Below are 11,890 nucleotides of genomic sequence, written 5' to 3'. Positions count from 1 at the left end.
TCTGAGGTCTCTGAGCGTCCTTTTGGCTTGGGGTCCTGTAACCTCTGCATGGAGCACTGGGATGCTTTGCTCCTCCATCTGCAAGGAGCTGAAGGATGGGGGATTTGTCCTAGAGCCCCAGCTTCCTTGCTTTTTTTTTTTTTTTTTTTTTTTGAGACGGAGTCTCACTCTCGCACAGGCTGGAGTGCAGTGGCACGATCTCGGCTCACTGCAAGCTCCGCCTCCCGGGTTCACGCCATTCTCCTGCCTCAGCCTCCTGAGTAGCTGGGACTACAGGTGCCCGCCACAGCGTGCAGCTAATTTTTTGTATTTTTAGTAGAGACGGGGTTTCACCCTGTTAGCCAGGATGGTCTCGATCTCCTGACCTCGTGATCCGCCCGCCTCGGCCTCCCAAAGTGCTGGGATTACAGGCGTGAGCCACCGCGCCCGGCCAGCTCCCTTGCTTTTAACCAGTTGTTGTGTGGTCTGCCCCACGCTTCTGCCTGGCCTTGGGAAGCCCAAAGGTGGAGCAGCCACGAAGTCTCCATCTGGCCACTGAGGCCGACCTGTGAGGCGTCCAGTTGAGACCACATCTTGTCCCAACTCACTCAGCTGCCTCACATGGCCCACTGTGGTGCATGGGGCACACTTCCCCATCTGGCTCCCCAGAGGAAGTCAGAGCTGTGGTGGGGGCTGGGGGCACTTAGGGAGATTGCAGGGGAGCAGAACTGAAGGTTCTGAGGCCTTAGTCCCTGGGGTTGTTCTCCAGAGCGGATTGCAGATTGGAGGAAGTTGGAGGAACTGTAGGTTTGCCCTTCCTGGGTCAGGAAACCTGGCTTCGGGCCAGGTTCTATCTCTACCTGTTGTGTGACCTTGGATAAACGTCTTGCCCTCTCCTAGGCTCAATGTCCCTACAGGTAAATGACCTCTAAGTGCCTGCCCTAAGGGACTAAGATTCCCCTCCTTTCCCTGCCTTGCGGTTGGCAGGTTCTTATCCTTCTGGCGAGGGTCATCATCATTCTCTGTTCAGGTCCTGGCAGGGGCAGCCACAGGCAGAGGGTCTTTGGGTCTTAATTTCTGAAGGCTTCCATGTCACATAAAACGTTGATTACATAAATTTGTTATGCTTTTCTCTTAAGCTGTCTCGTTACAGGAGTGTTGGTTGTGACTCTTATGATCTCTTATGATGGTGAGGAATGGTATTACATCTTTAACGGTACCATAATGTGAGGCTTAAAAGTTTTTTGTTTTTTTTTTTTTGGTGATGGGAATCTCTCTCGCTCTGTGGTCCAGGCTGCAGTGCAGTAGTGCGATCTTGACTCACGGCAACCTCCACCTCCCGGGTTTAAGCAATTTTCCTGCCTCTGCCTCCTGAAGTAGCTGGAACCACAGGCGAGCGCCACCACGCCTGACTAATTTTTGTATTTTTAGTAGATACAGGGTTTCACCATATTGGCCAGGCTGGTCTTGAACTCCTGACCTCATGATCCGCCCGCCTCGGCCTCCCAAAGTGTTGGGATTACAGGAGTGAGCCAGCATGCCCAGCCCAGACTTGCCTTTGACCAGGTGCCACCACCTGCCCCCACGTGCCCCTGGCCAGGACTGAGCCCTGTACCCTGTTACACGACTACTTATTCTATGTGAAACCCCAAGCTATTCTATGTGAAACCCGCTACTACAATGGGCTAATTTTTTTGTATTTTTTTTTTTGTAGAGATGGGGTTTCACCACGTTGCCCAGGCTAGTCTTGAACCCTCCGCCCGCCTCGGCCTCCCAAGTGTTGGGATTACAGGCGTCAGCCACCGCGGCCGGCCAACAATGTGGAGATTTAAAAGGTATTTTACATATATAATCTCTGACCTATTCAATTAGTAGGGTTTTTCTTTTATGACCTTTCCCTTCCCTTTCTCCAAGTTCTTCCTCACTCCTCCCCATAGCCCTTCCTTTCGCCCCTCCCATTGCCCCCTCCTATTGGCCTCCCCTTCGCGCAGGCGCCCTCAGAGGCGCTGAGTCAGGGCGCTGTTGAGCTCGGGCAGGCCCGGATGGGGCGGGGTTAGCGCCTGCGCTCTGGACGGCTTTGGGGCAGGGCAGATTTATATCTGCGGGGGATCAGCTGACGCTCCGCATTGCAGACTGCGGAGTCAGACGGAGCTATGTACGCCCTCTTCCTCCTGGCCAGCCTCCTGGGCGCGGGTAAGTCCTGGGACCCTCATCCTGGGGAGGAGGTGCCTCGCAGCGTCCATCTGCCCCAGAATGGGCTGTGCCGGGCCTGGCCCCTCTGCTCCCCCTGCCCTAGTTGGCAAGGGGGCGCGCGCACTGCGCAGGCGCGTTCGCTGGCTTTCTCTGGGCGGCTGGGGGCTGCGGGAGGCGGGCTGCGAAAATGCCCCCGGGAGGACGGCCCAGGCCCTGGGCAGCATCTCCTTCGGGGCTCGAGTGGGTTCCTGCGCGGCTGGGGCCCCGAGGCCTTCCCTCAGGCTGCGCTTCCCACTGTGGGGGTGGGTGAGTCTTGTAGGGTGACCCCTTGGGCAGCTGTGTTGTGCCTGTGCTGGGCGCACGTGATCGAGGTGGGCTGGAGCCCCGTCCCACAGGACACTTCGGCCGTTGGCTTCAGTTGCCTGTTTGTAAGGGTAGCGAAGCTGCAGGAAGCACATGTGTATCATCTATATTGACGTTTGCATATGTATTTACTCTGGATTCTAGGTGTTGACAAAACGAGTCAAACTCTGTAAAAATATTTTGAGATTTATTCTGAGCCAAATATGAGTGACCATGGCCCGTGACACAGCCCTCAGGAGGTCCTGAGAATATGTGCCTAAGGTGGTTGGGATACAGCTGGGTTTTACATATTTTCGGGAGGCACGAGACATCAATCAAATACATTTAAGAAATACGTTGGTTTGGTTCAGAAAGGCGAAACAACTCAAAGCGGCGGGGGGCTTCCAGGCCATAGGTAAATTTAAACATTTTCTAGTTGATAATTGGTTGAGTTTATCTGAAAACCTGGAATCAATAGAAAGAAAGTATTCAAGTTAAGATAAAGGATTGTGGAGACCAAGTTTTATTGTGCAGAGGAAGCTCTCAGGTAGCCGACTAAGAGAGCGAGCACGTTGTAAAATGTTTCTATGGAAATGAAAGGGTGACTGGCTCTCAGTTGATTATCTCCTGGATCTGGAGAGGAAGGAAGGAAAACATAGGGGAAAGGGGATTCTCTATAGAATGTGGATTTTTCCCACAAGAGACTTTGCAGGGCAATTTCAAGGTATGGCAAGGAAATATATTTTGGGGTTAGATATTTTGATTTTTTTTTCCTTGTCTTATAAAATGTTATGCCAGAGTCAGATTGGAAAGTAAGTCATGATATATGGGGTCAAATAAAACCCATCTGATGAGAATTTATGGTTTGTAGGGTATGATTCCTACACCCCTTAGATAGGAATTTGGGCAAGCTAAAAAAAATCAGAGCTTAATTCTCATAGGTATTGAAGGCGATATAGGGTTTTGTGGTCCAGTTATTTTGCCATGGGGTCCTCATTTCACTTGCTTTGAAATGTCTTGCATCCGGGTGCGGTGGCTTATGCCTGTAATCCCAGCACATTGGGACACCGAGGTGGGAGGATCGCTTGAGCCTAGGAGTTGGAGACCAGCCTGGGCAACATAGCAAGACCCCACCTGTGAAAAAAAGAAAAAGAGAAAAGAAAGTCTTGCACACTATTGGCCGTTTTTGTTTGTTTGTTTGTTTGTTTGTTTTTTGAGACGGAGTTTCGCTGTTGTTGCCCAGGCCGGAGTGGTGCAATGGCGTAGTCTTGGCTAACTGCAACCTCCGCCTTCCGGGTTCAAGCCATTCTCCCACCTCAGCCTCCCAAAGTTCTGGGATTACAGGCGTGAGACACCGCACCCAGCCCCCACCACAATTTCTGTTTTTTAGTAACTATATGTAATTTAAGGGCTGGCTGCCATTTTTAACCTAGCTACCCAAATTTTAATAAAAAGTAACAAAGTGGATGACAGGGTTGATGCAAAACCAAAGAAATGAGTTAGCTTTCAGCAGCTCTCAAGAATGTATCTTGACCCTATACGAAGCTCTTAAATTTGTTTTACTTGTACACAATGAAAGATGATCTGCTTATAAAAAAATCATTTTGATTTTATACTCAAGCTTATACTGCAGTTATTCCATGGTCTGTATAATAAACTAATGCTGGTCTCTAAATTTTTTATACTGATTCAGGGCAATTTTTTTTCTTTCTTTTTACATTATCCATTGTTCTTGTTGACGTTGAGTCACTCCTCACAAGACCCTTAAGAGTTCTGATTCATTCACATCACCCAAAAGGGACTTAATCGTGTCTCGGGAAATATAAAATCCACCTCTGGTATATATGGGCTTACGGTTAACCACAATATTTAGTTAACCAAGGGACCCTCTTCCGTGAACACTCGGGTAAATGGGAGGTATTGTAATGGCCTTGGTTTAACTTTGCTGTCCCACCTTTAGGATTAGGCCAAAGTCAGTGCTGATAACAGTGTTTGAATGCTCCCTGGCCTTCACAGCTCTGGCCCCTTTGTGATATTGTGAAAATGTTACTCCTAAAATTTCTAGACATGATAATGAGTTTTGTTAGTGAAAGTGCCTGGTGACTGCAGCCATTGTCTGCTGCCCGAGAGGCACTTAGAACTTTCTTCGTGACACTGTCGTAGTACAGAATGCCACCCTGAATCGGGATGGGCTTTGTATTTTGTGTTTCAGTGATGTCCTGGTGGTAGAGACGCTTGCTTTTGAGTTACTTTTCTGCCCATCCAGCTGCCCCTCCTTTTTCCCCACCTAAAAGCGAAAGCAAAGCCATGGCACCGTGAGAGAATTGGAGAGCATCTAATCTGACCCCTTTGTAAGGAATGAAGACCTGGAGGTGCCCAGAGGTGACTCTCCCAAATCATAGACCATTTACTGGGGATGCCAGGACCAGAACCCAAGACTCCACAGTGCTCGCTTTTTCCATATCCCTCTGTCCACATGGACCTCTTAACTTTTAAAAACTTAGTGTAAGTTACATACGTGGACGATTAAGTAGACAACTTGATGAATTACCACAAAGTGAGCAGCCCCCGAGGTTGGGGAGCAGTGCAGTAGCATCCAGAGGCCCCTGTTCACCCATTCACTGCCCTGTCCCACTTGCCCCGAAGGAAACATTGTTAACCTTTGAACACCATAGATGTGAAGGCTGCAGTTTCGATCTTTTACAAATGGGATCATGGAGGGTATTGCTGTTAGGTGAGTCCTCTGGTGGAAAAAGGAGCGTGTTCATCAGCTAGGTGTAAGGCATGAGGGATGGTGCCTGGGATGTGGCAGGTGCTCCCTGAAGCTTAGATGCCCTGATAGCTGTCAGCTGTGTGGTGGCTAGCCCGCTGAATGTTGTCTACACCACGCTAAGACAGTTATGTTTTCTGGGGATGCTAGAAGGTGTTATATATATTCTTTCAATAACATGTGAATTTATAGCCTGGCCTGCTGAATATCAGTAGGAACTTCAGGTCTTGGCCTGTCAGGGATTTTGGATAAATCTCCTGTTTATTAATAGTAAATCAGTTTTATTCTGTGAAAATAAGAGTATAATTCCTGAAGAAAGAAGGTTTTGTTTTAACAAATCAGTGATTTGTCAAGTCCTTGAAGTACATTTGACAGGTTGTTTTGTTTCTTTTTTTTTGGGGGGGGGGGCAGAAAGTTTAATAGGCAGAAGAAAGGAGAAAGGAGAGCAGCTCTCTCTTGTGAGAGAGAGGCATCCGAAAGGGAAAAGCCTGACAGGTTGTTATTGAGACGGAGTCTTGCTCTGTCCCCAGGCTGGTGTGCAGTGGCGCGATCTCGGCTCACTGCCACTTCCGCCTCCCGGGTTCAAGCGATTTTCCCGCCTCTGCCTCCTGAGTAGCTAGGATTATAGGTGCCCACCACCATGCCTATAAAATCCACCTCTGGTATATATGGGCTTATGGTTAACCACAATATTTAGTTGACCAAAGGACCCTCTTCCCTGAACACTCGGGTAAATGGGAGGTAATTTTTTGTATTTTAGTAGAGATGGGGTTTCACCATGTTGGCCAGGCTGGTCTTGAACTCCTGACCTCAAGTAATCCGCCTGCCTCGGCCTCCCAAAGTGCTGGGATTACAGGTGTGAGCCACCGCACCCGGCCCTGACAGGTTGTTTTGAGAACAAACTATGAGAGTTGAAGTGTGTTGGATTGATTGGTGTGGCATTTTGTAGATGAGGGAAAGGAGAACTTGGTCTTCCATTTTCTTGGTGAGTGAGACCATGGGATGTCCAGGCAGCTGTGGGGAAGTGGAAGGGTAGGGCAGGGTGTTGCTGGCTGGGAACAGCACCTAATGAGGCGTGCTTAGGAAGTTCTCAAGGCCAAGACCAAAGCCACTTAGACAGGTGTGCATGGCAGCTTTGGAGGCAGCTTCTAGCAGAGATTCTAGGTTACTGGCTACCAGGCTGTAAGCCTTGCTTTCTGGCTCCTTTTTGGTTCTGCCACCAGGAAGGAGGGTCTGGATATTCTTCAGATCAATGAAAGAGAGTACTAATTAGAATTACATTGCCCTGCTTGCCTTTTTTTTTTTTTTTTTTTTTTTTGAGACAGGGTCTTACTCTGTTGCCCAGGCTGGAGTGCAGTGGCACCATCTCAGCTCACTGCAACCTCCACCTCCTGGGTTTAAGTGATTCTCATACCTCAGCCTCCCAGGTAGCTGATAGCTGGGATTACAGGCACCTGCCACCATGCCTGGCTAATTTTTGTATTTTTAGTAGAGAAAGGGTTTTGCCATGTTAGCCAGGCTGGTCTCAAACTCCTGACCTCAAGTGATCTGTCTACCTTGGCCTCCCAAAGTGTTGGGATTACAGGCGTGAGTCACCGCACCTGGCTTTTTTTTTTTTTTTTTTTAAAGGCTTTAAAACAATGATGATAAATACAGTGATTGGGATGAAGATTTTGGCTGTTGCAAAAGTACTAATTGCTTTATTTTTTATTACATGAAGTTCCAAAAAATAACTTTGTGGCATTTGTAATTTTGTATGTTGGGACAAGATGATAATGTGGAGTGTAAGTTTCACATTATCTCATTGCTGACAGTAGCTGTACGACCTTGGGCAAGTTGCTTAAACTCTCCCGTATTTCATCATTTGTAAAGTGGCATTAATCATCTATTTCACTGGGTTGCTGTTTAGCTTTAATAAATTAGGTTAATACAGAAAAGGGCTTAGTTAGTATTGTTTGTTGCTGTACCACTAATAAAAGTAATGTATTGTCAATATCTTTGTCCCCAACAGCACAGCGGCCTATTTTCTGCCCTTGATTTTGTGATTTCCTTTGGCATCTTTAATTTCAAAGGATGTTGTGACTTTAACAAAATTAAATTGACTTATTAAAAACATACATGCTGGGTATAATTAGTGAGTCAGGAAAACAAGCCAGGGTAGGTAGACAGCAGTTAGGAGGGAGTTGGCAGGCAGTTCATACTCTAGGTAGCCAAACTAGGTTTAGCTGCTAGATGATCTTGACATCAGAGCAGCCCAGCAGATCAGAGCTGGTTCCTGGTAACCCGAATGCTTGGGTCTAGATCTGTTGTCACTAACCCTGGACCTGAGGTTGTCTGTTCCAGCCCCCTAGTTCGGTTTCCCCATTCGTAAATGGAGGCGAGCTGTTTAGAGTAGATAATAGATGGACGTGGGAAGCCAGGTCAGTCAGTAGAATGGAGTATAGAGTACAAGGTTTGTCCCTGCCACTGCTGTCCCCAGGCCCTCCCCAAACAGCCTGGTAGCAGCTCCCTTAGAAGCTTGCAGAGGTACATCCCATGTGTGAGTTCCTTCTGCCTTTTTTCTTTTTAACACAAATAGTAGTATATTCTACTGACTGTTTTGTTCGTTGCTCCTTAAATTGTGAAACATTTGAAAAGTGGAAAAGTGATTATCATAAACATGTGTACGCAACACCCAGGTTAAGAAATGGAACCTGATAACCCAGCTGCCCCCGTAGAGAGCCACCTTCCTGGACTTGTTTTTCCTCCCCGTTAGGTCTTTTTCCTTCCATACATGTGACTGGAAGCTTCAGCAGTGTGTATAATAGAGTATTGTTTTGGATATTTTAAACATTTTGCAAATATTGTATCCAATAAATAGTCTTTCTCTTTATCCTTGGGGGTTATGTTCCAAGACCCTCAGGGGTTGCCAGAAGCTGTGGGTGGGACCAAATCTTATTTATATATGTATGTTTTCTCTTATGCATACATACCTGTGATAAAGTTTAGTTTATAAATTAGGCACAGTAAGGGATTAACAACTAGTAATACAGAACAATTAAAACAATATATAATAAAAATTATGTGAATGTGGTCTTTCTCAGGATACATTTTCAGACCACATTTGACTGTGGGAATACATTTTCAAACCACATTTGACCGTGGGTAACTGCAACGGTAGAAAAGGAAGCTATGGTTAAGGAGGGACCACTGTATATTGTTAGGTTAGTTTTTTGTTTTGCTAGGGAGGTTTTTCTATGTTGAAAATGTATAGATTACTGTTATGTCTTTTAGAATTTGTCTAGAAGGCTTTCTGGTTTTTACTGGAAAGCCCCCTACAAAAATATGTAGATCTATTTCATTTTCACTACAATATAGTAGTCCATTTATATAATTTCTTTTTTTGACACAGAGTCTTGCTCTGTTGCCCAGGCTGGAGTGCAGTGGTGTGATCTTGGCTCACTGAAGTGATTCTCCTGTCTCAGCCTCCCGAGTAGCTGGGATTATGGGTGCACGCCACCATGCCTGGCTAACGTTTGTATTTTTTAGTACACACAGGGTTTCACCATGTTGGCCAGGCTGGTCTCAAACTCCTGACCTCAGGTGTTCTGCCCACCTCAGACCCCCAAAGTGCTGGGATTAGAGGCATAAGCCACTGAGCCTGGCCTGTATCATTTCTATTCTAGTGATAGACATTTAGATAATTTCTAGTTTTTTCTATTACAGCCTGCTTCTGTAAAAATTCTCGTACATGTCTCCTTGTGTACATGGAAAACATTTATCTAGGGCATATGTCTAAGAGCAGAATTGCTGAGTTGTGGAGTAACTAACAATTGTAGAAGTGCTCTCAAATGATCTTGGCAGTTGCCATTCCATAACGTATTCAGTTTCCAGTTACTGCATGCCCTTGTTAACATTTGATATTGTTAAAACTTTCAATTTTGCTAATTTGATAGGAGTAAAATGACTTAGTGATTTCATTTGCATTTCTTCTTGTTTTCTTAAACAATATATCCTAGAGGTAATTTCATGCTAACACAGATAGATGTACTTAAATTTTAAAATTTGAGATAATGTTAGATTTACAGAAAAGTTACAAAGGTAGTATACTGAGTTCCTGTATACCCTTCACCCAGCTTCCCCTACTGTTAATGTGTTGTATAACCATGGTACATTTGCCAAAAGCAAGTGATTAATATCAGGACACTGTCAGTATCTAGATTGCAAACTTTATTTGGATTTTTACCAGTTTTTCCACTAATCTCATTTTTTGGTTCCTGGGTCCAACCCAGTATGCCACATTGCCCTTGGCTGTCAGGTCTCCTTAATCTCTTCCCACTTCCCAGCTGAGTATTTCATTGTATGGATGTGTCTTTTTAATCCCTATTGATGGACATCGACGTCTAATAAACTGCTAGGTGAATTCTAATGAGACTTGCAAATGTAAAAATTGTAAATTCTGGCCACATTTGGACAGATACTGCTTTTGAAAAATTATTTACATGAGCGGAAACATCATGACTAAGATTGAAGAAGACGCAGAGAAAGTTCTTTTGGCCAGTATTTGTCACATTACTTATGACTCTCTCAGTAGCTGTGATGGGATGCTGTTCTGTACGAGTAAGTCTCTTTTTCAGGCATTGATACCAGTGGGCCATGTGGCTTCCTATAGCACTAGGAATAAAACTCAAGTGTGTCGGCAAGGTTGCCCGTCACCTGGTGATTGGCCACCTCTCAGCTCCTCCCCCTCTCTTCTGTCTGGCCTGCTGTCCAGCCTTCTGGCCCCTTCCTTCTTGGTGCTCAGAGATTTTCCATTTTGAATTCCACCTCTCTGGAACATCTTCCTCCCTGGGTAACCCATGGGGCTTCCTCTCTGTGCATTCAGGTCCCTGCTTGATGTTGCCTTATCAGAGTTCCCCACTGATCTGCCTGAAATAGCTGCCCCACCCCACCTTGCTTTATTTGTAGCACTCACCGCTACCTGGCGTTGTGATGTGTGTGTTGTCTTGATCGCTTGCTGTGTCTGCAGCATGTGCAGCAGTTTTGGCACATAACAGGTGCTTAGCATTGATGAGTGCCAGGAGGTGTAGCCAGGTAGACTTCAGCTGTGGAAGTGTAGGCTAGTGTGCCTGAAACTTCATTGCTTCATAGTGCCGAGTCTTTGTCATGATTAGATAGAATATTATCTTTTATTTTTCTGAAATTAATTTTAAGAAATTGTTTTTAGGAGTTATGAAATTAAGAGTGACTTTGGGCGCAAATGAAGTGTTGACTTTTATAATAGTTGATGATAGTTTGGGACCTGCCCCTCCCACACCTTTTGGGGAGGGTTCTATGTAGGTGATAGGTACAGGGGAGTCTAATATAATTTAGATGTTCATGGTGGCTCTGATTTGAGGTAAATCTGAAAAGGGAAGCAGCTGTAAGTTGAGGAAATTATCCCTCTCACTTTTGGTTTCAGAAGTTGGTTGTTCTCCAGATGTTTAGCTTGGAGGCTCTCAAACTTTTGGTTGCAGGATCCCTATATACTAATTAGTTATTGAGGACCCCAAAGAGCTTTTGTTTACGTGGGCTGTATCTATCAATATTTAACATCTTATAAGTTAAACTGTCAGTGTTTAAAAATTAATGCTTTGAAATATTGATAAACCATTACATGTTAACATATATATATTTATTGTATGTATTATATTTTTAATGAAAAAATATTTTCCAAAACACAAATATTTAGTGAGCAGCCTGTTTTACATTTTTGCAATCCTTTTAACACCTGGCTGGATTATTAGCTGCTTGGGCATTCAGTCTGTTGCAATGTCATGTCACATGCCTCCGCAGAAACTCAACTGGACTTTTGTGAATGAGCAAAATGGCAACTGATGTCTTGGTTTTATCATGAGGATTTTGCCCTCACCCCCTGAAAGAGTCCCTGGGATGCTCGGCGTTTTGGACCACACTTTGAGAACCACTGGTTTAGATGATTTGCAGAAACTACAGAAATTATAATAGCTAACCCATGCGGAGATGTTCTGCTTTTTTTTTTTTTTAAGACGGAGTCTCACTCTGTCACCCAGGTCGGAGTGCAGTGGCTTGATCTCGGCTCACTGCAACCTCTGCCTTGCAGGTTCAAGTGATTCTCCTGCCTCAGCCTCTTGAGTAGCTGGGACCACAGGTGTGTGCCACCATGCCTGGCTAATATGTATATATATAGTAGAGACCAGGTTTCACTGTGTTGGCCAGGCTGGTCTCGAACTCCTGACCTCAAGTAATCCACTCGCCTCAGCCTCCCAAAGTGCTGGAATTACAGGCGTGAGCCACTGCACCTGGCCATTTTTTGTATTTTTAGTAGAAATGGGGTTTCACTATGTTGCCCAGGCTGGTCTTGAACTCCAGGGCTTAGGTGATCTGCCTGCCTCTGCCTCCCACGGTGCTGGGATTACAGATGGGAGCCACTGTGCCTGGCCCGTTCTGCTTTTTATTGAACATTAATTCATTTAATTCTCATAACAGCCCTCTGTGGTGAAAGCAACTGAATCGGAATTCTGGGCCAGTCTGATATCCTCCCGTGACCCATGCTGTGGTCTGAACATTTTAGATTTCAAATGAAGGCAGTATTCCTATAAAGTACTA

The 11,890-nt window shown here is 45.5% G+C and overlaps 1 protein-coding gene and 1 non-coding gene across 2 annotated transcripts in view; both read left to right on the top strand.

Moving 5' to 3' along the window:
- The first annotated feature begins 1,964 nt into the window (after nt 1-1,964).
- PSAP (prosaposin) overlaps nt 1,965-11,890 on the top strand; it is a 35,001-nt gene continuing 25,075 nt past the window's right edge. Inside the window, exon 1 of the mRNA XM_003312619.6 lies at nt 1,965-2,172. Coding sequence (XP_003312667.1) covers nt 2,133-2,172 — 40 coding nt within the window. The 5' untranslated portion in view covers nt 1,965-2,132. The remainder of the gene's footprint in view (nt 2,173-11,890) is intronic.
- Nucleotides 8,540-8,599, top strand: LOC112204661 (U7 small nuclear RNA). Its single transcript, XR_002938333.1, has one exon. It is a non-coding gene; the product is annotated as a U7 small nuclear RNA (small nuclear RNA).

Source organism: Pan troglodytes, chromosome 8 (genome assembly GCF_028858775.2).
Source record: "Pan troglodytes isolate AG18354 chromosome 8, NHGRI_mPanTro3-v2.0_pri, whole genome shotgun sequence".
Classification (NCBI taxonomy): Eukaryota; Metazoa; Chordata; class Mammalia; order Primates; family Hominidae; genus Pan; species Pan troglodytes.
This window is presented reverse-complemented; position numbering and strand designations above follow the sequence as displayed.